The sequence below is a fragment of the Arachis stenosperma genome, chromosome 5 (genome assembly GCF_014773155.1).
Source record: "Arachis stenosperma cultivar V10309 chromosome 5, arast.V10309.gnm1.PFL2, whole genome shotgun sequence".
Taxonomy (NCBI): domain Eukaryota; kingdom Viridiplantae; phylum Streptophyta; class Magnoliopsida; order Fabales; family Fabaceae; genus Arachis; species Arachis stenosperma.
Window position 1 is genome coordinate 138,627,918 of NC_080381.1, and position 15,498 is coordinate 138,643,415.

The window sequence follows — 15,498 nt, forward strand, 5'->3', positions numbered from 1 at the left end:
ACCCTGAGCAAACTGGAAGGACATAAACCCTTTCCTTGCCTTCCCCTCTTTGAAAGGGTTCGTAAGGGTAAAAAGATAAAGAAAGACATCGACAGACACCGGCAGCTCGAGATATTCGCACACCATCTTGAAACAGCGGATGGAAGCCCAGCTGTTCGGATGCAACTGCGACGGCGCCACGAAATATCGGTTAAGTAGCGCCATTTGAAAAGAGGAGAAGGGAAGGTAAACCCCAAATTGGGTAAACATTGCCTTGTAGAACCAAATCCAGTCGACAATTTGGGGGAATGCAAGTTGAGTTCGTATATCCGTTCATGAGGGGCGGGGATGAAAACATCATAGTTTGACTCCTCGTCAATCCCGCCACACAAGTACTTGGCTTGACGGAACTCGGTTAGCTCCTCCAAACCCATTTGGCTAGGAGAATCCTTTATGTTGGAAGTCACACAGGCATACCGATCGTAAGCCGCGCTCGAGGCGGAAGCCTGTGCAACGTGACGAGGCATACCTACAGTGGGGCACCACTCAGTTAGTCTAAGAGATCGGAAGTTCAGAACTAATCCAAAACTACATTCCACCTACACAGCGACTACAACCAAACATGGATGAAGCAAACTTAGGCCATCCTAAACCCAGTGTGCTAGAATGGTAACCCCCCTACTTAACACTAATGCCATCAGACAGCAACATGCATACAAAGAAGTAGTACACATACAGAAATGGACCAAGGAAACGAAGGGCATGAACAGCAGCATGAAACTACGAAAATCAAAAAGCAAAGAAACGGAAGCTTACCAGAAGTGTTTGCGTTAATCTGAAGGGATTAGAAGGGCGAATGCAAGCGGCACGAGAGATGGCACTAGAAGAAGAGAGAATGAAGGAGGCGAGTGTAACGCAGAGTGGTATGAGAATGTGGAAGTGGGAAAGGAAACTGAACCAAAAAACTGATTCAGGAAGCGCGAAAGGCAAGGGGTAAAATGGTCTTTACTCATAGGTTTTGAAATAACCCATTATGAGCATTAATGACCAACGCGAAAAGCGAGGCGTCAAACGACACCCCCCGAATCGAAGAAGCCCACGCGCGTGGAAAGCACGTCCCGGACACGAATAGCCGGCAAAGCGACAATGCACCTACAATAGAGTTAAACACGTGAACCACGACGCTCACGGCCACAGCTAGCGCGTGGGGCACTGTTACGGCCCAGCCCAGCTGGTACTTAGGCCAACCCGGCCCACAGGCAACCCGATCTCCTTGGTCGGGTTCGCATACATGACCCGTCCGATCCGCGACCCGGGCACACCAATGTTACCAGCTGTGTGACAGCTGTAAGAAAGGAAACTTTCAGGAAGGAGGCCTCCCCCTGTGGGGCCTGCCCTACTGAAAGGGTATAGGGAGGGTCCTACCCCTCCCCCAAGGTACGCCACTAACAAGATTACCCTATTCTCTCGCCTACACACCTGACTGACTTGAACGTCGGAGTGTCTTTGCAGGTGACACCCCCTTCACGCGAAGAACCCGGGAAGTCGTCTGCTCCAGTCGCTTCTCCACGACCCGAACCAAGCGGAACCTACGTCCACATTCAGGGAACCTTTTCCGACCCGTCCGGTATCCGACCAACCGAACATTTTTGCTGTAGACATTGAGATTAAAAATTCAAAGAGAAAAAAAAAAAAAAGAAATATCTACTCCAATATTCAAGACAAGAAAACAAACTAGTAAATCGGGGTAAAAGGACCCTCTCTCGTCCAAATAATTTTTAATATAGATACAAAAAATGACAATTATATTTAATAAAATAATTTTTAAAATTTAAAAGTAATTATTAACTATTAAAAAGTCTTTTTTTTTTTAAAATTAATCTCTCTTTAAACAAGAAAGATCGAAGAAATTAAACCTCAACATTGCAAAATTACGTGTTCAAAAGTGTATAATTGTATCCATAAATAATGAACGTACTTTTGCTTTTATTATTAGCTTAACTTTCAATGTCACTTCTTGAAAAATTTACTCAATTACGTGCTTGTTGGAAGACTTTAGAGACGTGTGGAATGGGTAATCAGTTGTTTTCCTTTGTATAATTGATTAGTAATTAAGTGAAAAACATATATAAGTGGTAGAAGTGTTACTGAACGAAATAAATTAGAGTATCAAACTCTTGAAATTTGAGAAATACTTAAGAAACTTCGACATTCAATCATTCAAACTTTAATAATTATTCTTGTTTTTATTGGCTTGACTTGACTTTCATAATATATCACTAGCTACTTAATCTTCAACGTCACTGCGAGTAACTCAACGAAGACTTATATAGTTATATATCTTCAGATTTTTTAAACTTTTACTAAAAAAATTTTCATTATATATTAAATTTGAGAGAAAATAAAATTAAGACGTGTTTTCTTCTTATTGTAAGAAGAAAAAAAAAATGAAACCAAACACACAATAATAATGCGTCTATGGTTACATTTTGTAGTTTATATATGTAGACGCATGAAATCAATTTTGATTTTTTGTTTTTATATTAAATTATGTTGCATATACTTTAGAAAGGACGTCTTAATAGTATGTCTAACAATTTTCCAAATTTTAAAAACGTTTTTCTAGCTAGGTAATAAACTTTTCTTTAGTCAACAAAAACGGTGAATGAATAATAAAGATTAAGAGAAAGAAAGAAAAATTACTCATCACATGTGTGTGTGGTGTCACTATAAATAGGTGAAAGTTTAAGGGAGTTACTCATGACATTCACACTCAAAACATAATTTACAATACAAACTTATATTCTAATATATGTGTTAGTTGCAAGCAGCATGATCAATGCTTCCAATAAAATTTGATGCTTGAAAGGTTTAGAAGCATGCAAGCTCTCCTTTCTTTCACAGTGCTAAACTTGCATGTCTTCAAACTTTTAAAATATCAAGTTTTATTGGTAATCATTTTATCTTTAACAGTCAACTGCAGTTTGAATGAGAAGGTTTCTAGTAGCGGTGACAACAAAAGAGAGAACAATGGGCATGGAATAAATTGGTTCTTTGTGATTATGGGTTTTAGATCCATCATGGGGTTTGGGGGAATAATTGTTCTTTTCTATATCTATAAATCATGGAGATTTGTCTATTTTGGTTTCTTTGATAACATGTGGTACAAATTGCAATGCTACTTCTGAATTTTCATTTGTTTGCGTGTAGTTTTGTTATTTACTTAATGTTTATGTTGGGGAGGAATAAAATCTAGTGTGCTTTTTTTTTTCTAAGTAGTTATCTAATTAAGTGTAAGTTACCACAATGTCATTATTGTAGTTTTTGTTACTTTCTTTAATAATAATAAACTACAGAGACTTTTGAGTGCTTTCTTATAGAGATAAAATTGTGATAAATTATTGAAATGGTGCTGCATGAGAATATGAATTGGATTTTCCAATCTTTTTGATGATGTGAATAATCAACTTTATGTTATGAAGTTTTAACAGCAATGCTAGGACGAGCAACTTTTGTGATTAGTAGTCATCAAATAGCCATCAATGATGATTTAATGGTGTAAGATTGGTGTGAAATTTCATCTAATGGCTCACATTTCTCTGCTGGTTATATGCTGACCAAAATTTAATAAAATTGCTGGCCCTCTAAACTTTTTCAAGTTTTAATCCAAATCTAAGTTGGGCTAAATCTTTGGTCCAATATGAATAAAATGAACATCACCTATCCGAATATCAGGAATAAATAAATATTTTGGAGTTCACGAAAGATCGAACTCTTAACCTTTCGGATCTAGAGTTCTAATAACATGTCATGAAATTATTCATCCCAAAAGCTTAACCTAGTAGAAAAATGTAACACCAATTATTATATTTCTAATACTTTCTAAACCTTCATTATACTTATCGTACAAAATTTTCATTGGCTCCGTATACTTTCTCTTTTTATATTTTCAAAAGATCAATTGATTTAGAATTAAAATTTGTATTAGAATTGATTAATAAAATAAAATTAATATCATCTTAAAAATATAATATTATTTTGATAAAAAAATTAATAAAATTTTACTATTTGTATAATTATGTTGATAAAATAATTAAAAATAATATAAAATTTTAACTGATTAAAACAAAGCATTTGAGAAATAAATTTTACTTTTAATTTTAAATTATTATTTATAATATATAATCTTACAAATAATTATATATCATTTTGTAGAATTTAAAATAAAAATAAAATTAGAACTAATATTAAAAAGCTCTAACAATTCAGTCATTTAAGTTGCTATAGTATTTACTGATTAAAATGAACGGTGACTTTCAACCATATTTAGGTATAAGCATTTACTTTTTATAATTGACTAATAGATTAAAAATGTGTTCTCACATATTTAATTTTTTTAACTATTTGACATAAATATAAATAGTGAGATTTACTTTTTTATGCCTCATTTTTCAGATACGTTAGACATAAATTTTATAAGTACCATAGAATTTTTTAGATTAAATTTGTAAGCTCTAATAATCTTAGATTATCATAGTTAAGTAAGATTAGTCCTTTCAATTTTCTTTAGTAAGGTGCATTCCTTGTTGATTATCATACATGACAATATATTAAAATCAAAACTAACCATTCAATTACAATAATATCTATCAACAATGACAGATCTATTACACATAATTTCAAGTTTGTAAATGGTAAATAAGATGGGAAAGAGAAATAAAAATAGAGTGCACTGTTACTATATACAATAAACCTATAATACATTGAACTAAAGTTCTGAACTTTTCATCCAAAGGAACAAAGAAAATGAAAGCATCAAAGAAAGAAAATTGAAGAACAATGTTATAGTTATATATTTAGCTAGCTCATTAATTAGTATGCCCTAGCTTTTATGATGTCCATGCTCATTTCACTAGGATCTGTTACTTGCAACTCAACCTGAATACCATCAAGTTCTCTCTTGAACCTGTCTTTGGAGCTCGCATACACCATTTTTTGTCTCACCTTTGCTGAATCTGGAGACCTACACATTAGTTTAGAAACATGAAAACAAAGTTAAAGACATCACCCTCACATTTCCATTTCTAGCTATATGCTTTTGCTCTTTCCTAGAGTTCTATCTTGTACCAAATATTTTCTTATTTGGGTTGTTTGCCATGTATAAATCAAACTTGATACTATAATTAAATTGAATGCAATTCTAGGTGAAATTCTTGTGTTTCGAATAAGGTGGAGACTCTCGTACAATTATTTTCATATGAAGTTGTTAGTTAAAAATCGTTAAATGATTTAATATTTTCGACTAAATTGTATCTAAGAATTCTCAACTAGCAACTTCACATGAAAATAATTACATGTAAATTTCTACCATCAAATAATCATTAAACTATTAATGTATTATTTTAGAAAAAGTATAGGGAGCTAATTGAATATTTGTACAATGTGAACAATGGAGGTTTAGGGAATATTCGAGATATAACCATTAGTGTTATCATTTCCCTGAAGTTTTTGGAATGAGTGGTATAATGACATGATATTAGAATTCTAAATCCAAAAAGTCGAGTTCGATTCTTGGTGAACTCCAAAATCAATTTAAAGTACACATTCTACACTTAGATCATTGGCTGCCTAACAATACTCATTATTTTATCCTTCAATAAATGATATTCATTTTGGACCAAACATTCATTATGTTACTTATATACCAAAATCAATACGAAATTTATATTAAAAATATATTAAACAACACATATATTTATATACAAATATATTATGGTTAATTTGATAGTTAATTTTGTGTGTGTTCCCAAATTATTTCTGTTCTTTATATATGAATTAATGATATTTAAAGAATATACCCTAATTTAAACCATTGATCTTATAAGATTTGACTTATGAGTCCCATGGTACAAAGATCATGACTAAGACTGAAGTGATTATACCTTGAATTCGAGTATGATGGTCATTTATTTATTGGCAAGTTTTTGTTACCTTGTGATATAAGTAATAGATTTTGGAACTATAATTAATTACCAGGCAATGAAGAAAATCTTGCTTCTTTGGCAATTCTCATGAGTGGTGAAATCAAAATCAAAGACAGCATAACGACACTCATTTGGAGGCAGAGCCTTCGTGAAATCGTCGTAAGTATTTTGTGGGCCTCCAATGGAGTCCACCACCACTGCTTGATCCACAATCTTGAATACAATGAAACGGGAATTCCTCTTTGCTTTCAACTCCAAGAATTTCAATTTACATTCATCGCTAACTGCCATTCCTGACGCCGCGTTCGCCTAGTTTAAACACACATCATTTCATGAAACAAAATTAAGTCTATCAATATTATTATTGGGTTAATAGACAAATTACTTCTTAAAAAGATGAGTATAATTTTGATGTTTCGATAGTATAAAACATTTGATACAGTTATACAATTACAATTATTTTTTTTTATGGCTATTCACACAGTAAATATAAAAAATTTTATTTTTAATAATGTGACGTTATATGATTGGATATACGTACAAAACAATTTTACACTGACATAATATTAAAATTAGATTTTTAAAAGATAACTCGTTTTTCAAATTCGTTTATAAAAGATTTTACTGATCAAATTAGTCTTTTAAAAATTATAAACTAATGTCTTTCAATTACTTTATTGTTGGATGATAAAAAAATATGAATAGATAGCATACATGACACCTAACGTCCGATTAGACATGTTAGATGTCATATATATTGTCTGTTAACATTTTACATTATTAATTGTTGACAAAAATTGATGGAAAGATAAAAATAATTAATTTATAATACTCAAAAAATCAATTTAATTAATAAATTTTTTAAAAAACAAATTTAAAAGATGATTCATGTTTTAAAATTAATTTGACCATTAACTCTAATATAATTCTCTATTATTATTATATTGCACATTCTTTAAATGCATGAGCTTGAGAATACAATGAAGAGCTATATTGATTAAGGTAGAGGGAGATAGAAAATCGTACCATGTTGCTGCCGATGCTAAAAAAAAAAATCCTAAGAGAAATGAGAAAGAAAGGAAGAAAGAACAGATAGAGAGAGAGGAGAGGGTAAGAGATTCTTAATTTCTTATTTTGGTGGATAAAAAGGATTATATGAAAGCAGAGAGATAAAAACTGAGGGGGCAAGAGAATTTTGAGGGAGGAAACAAGGGTCAAAATATAGCTAAACTACCATGGATTATCACATCCACAAATGAACAAGGTACTATATTTCTATCCATCAATTAGTTCCATTGCATGCGCTTCGCAAATTGCTTGGAAAAAAAATAGAAAGAAAAGAAAAGCAGAAAATACATACATGTTAAAAACGTGTTACTAGAGTTTTATTATTTTTATTTAATAGTAATATATGATATCACATTGTTAAGTCAATGGTATCTTAATAGTTAGTATTTTATTTATGTTAATTTGATTTTCTATTTTACCAGTTAGATTTGCTTGTTTAAGACAATTGCGGCTTGTGGGATATACATGGTGTTCAGCATGGAGGAGTTATATATTAAGAACAATAATGAGAACTCAAGGAACAATAAAATGATTTATATAATGATGAAGATTATTATTATTGGAGAGGATGAAAAGTGTAGGAAAGGTGGGCATAGCTTTGTGAAGAAGGGTTGTGTGTGATCAGTGGTCACTGTCTATGACGGAGACCTTTGCTTCATTTGTTGTCAATGGTACAAAAAGAAGATCCTACTCTCTACATTATTTATTGTTTATACTAAACTTTTTCTTCAACAGCCCCACCATCAATTTTGGCTAACGTGAAACAAAGTAGAATTGCTCTAACTCCCATTGTTACACTTGGAAACAAATGAAACTTTACAAAATAAATCTGGTTTTTTTCGACAATAATCATCACTAGTACAAAATAGCAAACATGTCCAATCTTTTAGTATAATGATTTCAGGCCTCAATATATTGAAACAACAAGTACCAATGTATAATGTTATCAATTAAGGATGAAAACTTTTTTAGGACCAATAGTATTTATTATTTTTTACTAATATTTTTAGAATAATCTAATAATATATTTTTAGTTTGCATTTTTAAATATTATTGGTCAAAAATAATAATTTCTACTATTTTTCTAACATTCTTTTTTAATAGTAAGTAGATTTAACATTTTCATAATTCGTATTAAGAAAAACACAACAAATATTGAAAATTAACATTACATTTGTTTTTGAGAGAAAATAGTTCCTTTGGCAGGAGAATTATGTTCTGTCCTTGCATCATTGCCTGTAAAATTCTCTCCCTCTCTCATTTTTGTTTTTTGTCTGAATAGAAAATTCGAAAGGGGATAAAAAATTAAAAAGCTTGAGCAAGACAAGTGCCACTCACGTGATCCAGCCCATATATCACGTGCACTGTTTCCAGCTCTTCGAAAGCCCAAACGCAAAAAAAAAAAGAATAATAAGGGCCTCAATCCTCTCATTCACGGCCCCAAACCTGAAAGGTATCTCAACCGTACAGACATCACTGTTACGTACAGACAAAGATATCCAACGGTTAGTGAGTCATCAAATAAATAAGCACAACAACACAGGATAACTCCCCATTCAGATTCAAAATTTAAATTCCCACTTTTTGAACCCAACGCCCAACGGCTCCGTTAGACTCCACACCCCAGGTTAACGCCGTCATAGGCCCGTTACATTCCCACCTATAAAACAAACAAACCCTTCTCTAACGTCAACTTGATTTCTCAGATTTGTTCTTCACCGAGTCACACTCACTCACTTACTCACTACCTCACTTACTCACTACCTCACTTAACTCAGCTTCGAAGATGCGTGAGATCTTGCACATCCAGGGAGGCCAATGCGGGAACCAGATCGGAGCAAAGTTCTGGGAAGTGGTGTGCGCTGAGCACGGGATCGACGCCACCGGGAGGTACCAAGGCGACAACGAGTTGCAACTCGAACGAGTCAATGTCTACTACAACGAAGCGAGTTGCGGGAGGTTCGTTCCACGCGCGGTGCTCATGGATCTGGAGCCAGGGACGATGGACAGCGTCAGATCCGGGCCGTACGGGCAGATTTTCAGGCCTGATAACTTCGTTTTCGGGCAGTCCGGGGCAGGGAACAACTGGGCGAAAGGACACTACACAGAAGGAGCTGAGTTGATCGATTCGGTTCTCGATGTGGTGAGGAAGGAAGCTGAGAACTGTGACTGCCTTCAAGGTAAGTCGTCAAGTCAATGGTGCTTCTAATTTGTTTTTGTTTGCGTTTGAACTTGCAATGTGTTAGGGTTTAGTTCTTGGTTGCTGATCTGGATGATGATGTGTTGCTTGTTTCGTCTTTTTATTTTTTGAGCTTCGATTTTTCATTTCTGACAGATTTACTACTTCTCATTTTTTTTACTAATATTTGAAAAATTATCAGTATAGTGTGGACATTTTTCAATAAATCCGTAGTAGCGACCGATTTTGAGTTCAAATTTAAAAATATCAAAATGAGAAAAAAGTTCAAATGCTAATAATCTAGCTTTTTTGCTGTCTTCGCTTTTATTATTTCCTTGGGACTCCGTTTTCTACCACTACTACTAACGAGTGATAACTCGTATGCCCGATATTCAACTGTGTTACGAGACTGTGGTACCATGCCAGCTCTTTTTTATTTATTATGTAATTACGTAAAATTGCCACCATAGTTTAGAATATCATAGTAACTAAATCATACTAATCTGTGATATGAAAATGTGCATAATTTGTTTGTTATTTTCTTCATGTTATGTAAATATTTTGTGCGTGAATAGGAGCGAGCGTGCTACGTTATGATGGCTATTGTTTGATTTCTATTTGAAATTTCTTGTTATCTGTGTTTTGAGTAACTGGTGAGCAACGAGCTTAGAATCCTGCTTGTTTTTGCAGGGTTTCAAGTGTGCCACTCATTGGGTGGAGGAACCGGTTCAGGAATGGGAACACTTCTTATTTCTAAGATCAGGGAAGAGTACCCTGATCGAATGATGCTTACTTTCTCTGTTTTCCCATCCCCTAAGGTTTCAGACACTGTTGTGGAGCCTTACAATGCTACTCTCTCCGTTCACCAACTTGTTGAAAATGCCGATGAGTGCATGGTTCTGGACAATGAAGCTCTTTATGACATCTGCTTCCGCACTTTGAAGCTCACTACTCCCAGCTGTGAGTTTATGTTCTGCTTTCTAACTAACATTTCTGTCTTAAGTTTGCATGCATATTTCCACTGACATTTGAATTTTTCTGATTATTTTTCTAAATTGCGTTGGTGTATTCTGTCACAGTTGGAGACTTGAATCATCTAATTTCTGCTACCATGAGTGGAGTAACTTGCTGTCTTCGATTCCCTGGTCAACTCAATTCAGATCTTCGCAAACTGGCCGTGAATCTCATTCCTTTCCCTCGATTGCATTTCTTCATGGTTGGCTTTGCCCCACTCACATCTCGTGGGTCACAGCAGTATAGAGCGCTCACTGTACCTGAGTTGACACAACAGATGTGGGATGCCAAGAACATGATGTGTGCTGCTGATCCCCGTCATGGTCGCTACTTGACTGCATCTGCGATGTTCCGTGGTAAGATGAGCACGAAAGAGGTTGATGAGCAGATGCTCAATGTCCAGAACAAGAACTCATCATACTTTGTTGAGTGGATCCCCAACAATGTCAAATCCACAGTGTGTGACATTCCACCATCTGGTTTGAAAATGGCGTCAACATTTATTGGCAACTCCACCTCCATTCAAGAAATGTTTAGGAGGGTGAGTGAGCAGTTCACAGCCATGTTCCGCAGAAAGGCTTTCTTGCATTGGTACACTGGTGAAGGTATGGATGAGATGGAGTTTACAGAAGCTGAGAGCAATATGAATGATCTTGTAGCTGAGTACCAGCAATACCAAGATGCCACTGCCGATGACGAAGATTATGAAGAGTATGAAGATGAGGAAGTTCAGGAAGAGGCTTAAGTGGTAGTGTAATTGAACTGTGTGTTGTTCTGTGTGCTGTGGGATTTGATGTTTTTCCTTTTTCCCCTTTCTGCCTGGAAAGGGAGTTGACTTGTTCTATTATATCCTTATGGGTACTGTAGTGGTAGACTTGTAGTATTATTTCCTTTCTGATTATGTTTAACTCTTTCTAAACTGATTGATTGAAGCCTAGGTGGGTTATGTGTTGCATGGTGCATTCCTGTTGATTTTAACTTAAGGTGATCTTACTAAATATTGGAATGAATGTGATTTTGCTTTTTGTCATTTCTAACACTTGGATCAAGAGCTTCGGTATTATGAAGCGGTTAACGAATTGGAGGGATGTAGATCAGTGTAGATGATATTAACCTTATCCAAATGATTGATTATTGATTCTAAATTGGATTCTCGTAACCAGCACTGACAGTTATATAATTGTTTCTCGGATGCTTGTTTCTTATTCTCCTGGTACATGTGTTATTTTCACTTATCCAGAGTATAGAATTAAGAAATTCAAGTTTTAGAATTTGCCTACAAAATCAACACACTATTAGTATTCTATATCTCATCACATAACTAATGAAATTAAAATGTAAAAGAATTACAAAATTAATCCCATGTAAAAACGTTGCTTTGTAATCTGTAAACCCCTCACAATCATAAAATTACAATGTTGAATGCTAATTGCATGTTTCTTTTTTGTTCCTCATAATACCAACATTGTCAACATTTATGAATAATTATAGACTCCAACCCTTTATTGGCCAGGAAGTAAAGGTCCAAGGTGAGGTACTCCAGCAAGCATATCATTTTTGAGAGACAAAATGTTCAGCTACTAGGCGGCGTAGAATCTTGCCAGTGGCTGTCTTGGGCAATGAATCAGTGATGAAGACCTTCTTGGGGACTTTGAAAGATGCAAGATTCTTTTTGCTAAATCTCAGCACCTCTTCCTCATCAATGTTTGACCCTTCTCTTGGGATGATTGCACAGTTTATCTGTACAAAGGGAAAAAAATATAAGTATCCAAGATCAACTCAAAGTTGATAAGTTCATAAGTTCATGCATATCTATCTATATAGCCTAGTATACAAACAAAACAAAGTGCGATGTTTACACATCTCTTAAGCAGTTACATATTAATCTTCGAAACATTGTATTTCAAAGGAAATTAAATTCTTTCAAAATAGAAATAAACGTCATATAAAGTATTTCACAATTCACATGTCGACAAAACAAGTGGCTACTACAGTCTACAGGTATAAGTAGCTGTCTTTCCCTAACAAGAAAGGCATCTAAAGTTTATTTATTTATTTATTTTTATTATTTTTACGGGATCTAAAGGTTAAAGTGTAATGGATCATAAACCATGGGAAATCGCTTTCAAGACATGGACCATAAATTATTTATTTTATTGCTATTTTTCGGTGGAGAATGAAGTTAGCAAATTGATAATTTCATATTTGGTAGCATATTCCATTTGCCAAACTTCTATATTAGTTCTGGAGCTTGAGCTTCACAATCAGCAATGTTTTGTACGCCACATAATGTTACTAACGTGATTAAAGCGTGACCTTTACCTAGTTGTAGAAGCATACAAAGCAAAAGAAATTGAACACCACATAAAACCTCAGATCAATTCAACTTTCAGGTACACGTGACCCCACATGGTAGGGCCTCAGGCATATGAGTTAGAGTTATGTATGTGAAACTCATTCATTGATTATAATAAAGCAAAAATGGCTGTTGTGCACTTATTGTATGGTGTATGAAAATAAATAGTGTGTGAAACAAAGTGGGACAACTGTTTTCTTTTTTTTTTTTTTTTTTTTGGACATAGGGACAACTGTTTTAATCTTTGAGAGTTCCATTATTATTTGGGTTAGATTGCTAAGGGGAAAAAGACAAAGGAATGGAAGGCCCAAAAAACAAAATAAGAAAAAGACATACCTCCTCGCCGTATTTGTCATCGGGAACTCCGAAAGCAACCGCCTGAGCAATATCAGGATGAGATAGGAGGACAGCATCCACTTCTATTGGTGATATTTTCTCTCCTACAAAATATATAAAACTCAATCAATAATTCAATATGTAATCATGCATAATTTCTATGTAATATAAGTTGGTAACATGTACAGATTGCTGTGATTTGATTTAGTGGGTCATAATTGACAACAATTGCATCTATCAAGAAGATAATATCAAATCAAAAAGCTATTAACATCACTATCACACCGCCACACAACTCATAACCAGCTTGATACCAAACTAGGAAAGCCAACTTCAACCAATATTGTTCAACTCCTTGGACTATCAGGTAAGGAAAAAGTCAGTTTCACTTCTGATTTTCCAACCGTTTCAAACTGCTACGTACTTGATTGAATTGAATTCAACATGTCAAAATCTTGTAACAATAATCCAACGCGCAAAAGCTTCTTGAATGTTTACTAGATAACAAATTATAAAACAACAATAAGAAAACCCACGCGTCATCTGACTCGTGACCAAAGACCTCCAAACAAGCAGTATTTAATTCAAATATGCAATTATGCAATTGTAAGAAATTTCAATGTACTCTGATTTTCTCAACCTAGACATTAGATGATTAGAATAATTCTCAGCTGTCATCTCATTCCCATGCAAAGAGAAAACCAACGTTATTCCTACTATTCTACTTGTAGAAAATAACAATTAATCATATATTATGATATTAACAAAGGTTATTTTCACATTTAAACGTATAAATCTGATTAGATTATTACGTCAAATTTTGTCCATGAACCAAAATTAAACTTGTTAGAAATAAATAAATAAATAAATACCTCCACGGTTAATGAGCTCCTTGATCCGACCCACAAGATGCAAATAGCCGTCAGAATCAAAGTAACCAAGATCACCGGTATGGAACCAACCAAACCGAAACGCCGCCGTATTAGCATCTGGGTTATTCTTATAACCATTCGTCACATTGGGACCCCTAATACAAACCTCACCGTTAACCTCAGCCTCCAAGACCCGGCCCGTTTCATCCAATATGCCCATCTCTTGCCCCACGGGCTTTCCAACGGACCCGGCCTTGTGGGGCCCATCTTCTGGCAACGGATTCGAAGCCATTAAATGAGAGGCTTCCGTCATCGCATAAGCCTCCAAAACCGGTGCACCGAAAGCCTCCTCCAACCGACCCAGAATAGCCGGTGCCAGCGACGCGCTGCAGCTACGAATAAACCGGAGCTTCGGGTAAACCGGTTCGGGGTTGTTCTGGTGGCGATCAAGTACGATCTGGTGTATCGTTGGAACCGCGGTGTACCACGTGGCGTTGTACTTGATCATGTCTTTCCAGAACGTCGACGCGGAGAATCTCCCCGCCGCTGGCAAGGCTACGGCGGCTCCGGCGCCGATAGAGCTGAGTAATCCGCAGATTAAGCCGTGGACGTGGAAGAGAGGGAGCACGATCACCGTCGAGTCTGACTCAGTGAGTCGGTACACCGATTGGATGTTGCGAACGGAGGAGAAGAGGTTGTGCTGAGTCAGCGGCACGCCCTTGGGGCGGCTCGTGGTGCCGGAGGTGTGGAGGAAGAGCGCCACGTCGGAAGGATCGTTGGTGAGTCCGGAGAGCGAGTCGTGGTCCGAGTTAGAGTCCGAGTCAGGACGGTGGCTGAGGGAGAGGGTGAATTCGGCTTCAGCTGCTTCATTATTGGCTTGTTCGGGTGTATTTAATGAAGCCGCGGCGCAAGGGATGGTGAGCTTGGAAGCCGCCGCTTGAGCCGGCTTGATTCCTTCAGAAGAAGTTACTAGAAGTTTGGATTCTGAGTCTGATAAATAAAACTCGAACTCTTCCGCAGTGTACGCGGGGTTAAGTGGCGCTGCAGTCGCACGCGCTCGAATAACAGCTAAGAAAGTAATTACAAACTGCAAAATATTAAAAATTAATAAATAATATTTAATTTGTTGAACAAAATAAAATGGAACAGAGAAAATATAAAAATTATTTAATTTGAGAGGCGAACCTCGACGGTGTTGGGGAAGGTGAGAGCGACGACATCGCCGGGCTTGATGCCAGCGGAGATGAGGCGGTTGGCTGCGATATCGACGAGATGTTGGAGGCGGGAGTGGGTGAGATCAAACTTGCCGGCGACAGAGATGGCGCGGCGGGAGGGGAAGGTATCGGCTGCCCGGCGGAGAAGTCCGGTGAGAGTGGAGGAGGCAGATTGTTCCATTGGTGTGGGCTGTTAATGAGAGAATATGGGTAGCGTTGTGTTGTGTTTTGTTGATGGAATATGGAGATGGGTGACGTCTATATATATGTGTGTGTAGAGTTTAGAATAGAATAGAATAGAATATGATATGATAGGAAACAGGGGCGGTGACATGTGATAGGTGATAGAGAAGAACAAATTTGGTACGTGGAAGGGAACAAGGGATCGTCTATGTGGAAGGTGCATGCTAACACTTCAGTGCATACTGCATAGTCAATCCTCCTGTTGCTACTACCCACAATGTCTTTTCTCTAAATTGGCCACCATTTATTATGT

At 36.0% G+C, this 15,498-nt stretch overlaps 3 protein-coding genes across 3 annotated transcripts; 1 reads left to right on the forward strand and 2 right to left on the reverse strand.

Annotated features, from left to right (window-relative positions):
* Positions 1-4,851: 4,851 nt before the first annotated feature.
* LOC130981749 (actin-depolymerizing factor 12-like) lies at positions 4,852-10,306 on the reverse strand. The gene is made up of 3 exons (XM_057905414.1): positions 10,298-10,306; positions 6,013-6,272; positions 4,852-5,002 (listed from the first exon to the last, which is right to left on the reverse strand). The coding sequence occupies exons 1-3, from the start codon at positions 10,304-10,306 to the stop codon at positions 4,852-4,854; spliced, it is 420 nt and encodes a 139-aa protein (XP_057761397.1).
* LOC130981748 (tubulin beta-1 chain-like) lies at positions 8,720-11,179 on the forward strand. The gene is made up of 3 exons (XM_057905412.1): positions 8,720-9,211; positions 9,901-10,170; positions 10,290-11,179. The coding sequence occupies exons 1-3, from the start codon at positions 8,818-8,820 to the stop codon at positions 10,967-10,969; spliced, it is 1,344 nt and encodes a 447-aa protein (XP_057761395.1). The 5' UTR covers positions 8,720-8,817; the 3' UTR covers positions 10,970-11,179.
* Positions 11,180-11,587: 408 nt separating this feature from the next.
* LOC130981747 (oxalate--CoA ligase) lies at positions 11,588-15,252 on the reverse strand. The gene is made up of 4 exons (XM_057905411.1): positions 14,974-15,252; positions 13,789-14,875; positions 12,917-13,020; positions 11,588-11,964 (listed from the first exon to the last, which is right to left on the reverse strand). The coding sequence occupies exons 1-4, from the start codon at positions 15,181-15,183 to the stop codon at positions 11,776-11,778; spliced, it is 1,590 nt and encodes a 529-aa protein (XP_057761394.1). The 5' UTR covers positions 15,184-15,252; the 3' UTR covers positions 11,588-11,775.
* Positions 15,253-15,498: the final 246 nt, after the last annotated feature.

Excerpts from the sequence above, each read along its gene's own strand:
- LOC130981749 (XM_057905414.1), bottom strand. Across the intron at positions 5,003-6,012 it reads AAGATTTTCTTCATTGCCTG|GTCTCCAGATTCAGCAAAGG; the intron begins GTAATTAATTAT and ends ACTAATGTGTAG.
- LOC130981748 (XM_057905412.1), top strand. The coding sequence starts at position 8,818 with ATGCGTGAGATCTTGCACATCCAGGGAGGCCAATGCGGGAACCAGATC. Across the intron at positions 9,212-9,900 it reads GAACTGTGACTGCCTTCAAG|GGTTTCAAGTGTGCCACTCA; the intron begins GTAAGTCGTCAA and ends TTGTTTTTGCAG. Across the intron at positions 10,171-10,289 it reads GAAGCTCACTACTCCCAGCT|TTGGAGACTTGAATCATCTA; the intron begins GTGAGTTTATGT and ends ATTCTGTCACAG.
- LOC130981747 (XM_057905411.1), bottom strand. The coding sequence starts at position 15,183 with ATGGAACAATCTGCCTCCTCCACTCTCACCGGACTTCTCCGCCGGGCA. Across the intron at positions 14,876-14,973 it reads CCTTCCCCAACACCGTCGAG|TTTGTAATTACTTTCTTAGC; the intron begins GTTCGCCTCTCA and ends AATATTTTGCAG. Across the intron at positions 13,021-13,788 it reads GGAGCTCATTAACCGTGGAG|GAGAGAAAATATCACCAATA; the intron begins GTATTTATTTAT and ends TATATTTTGTAG.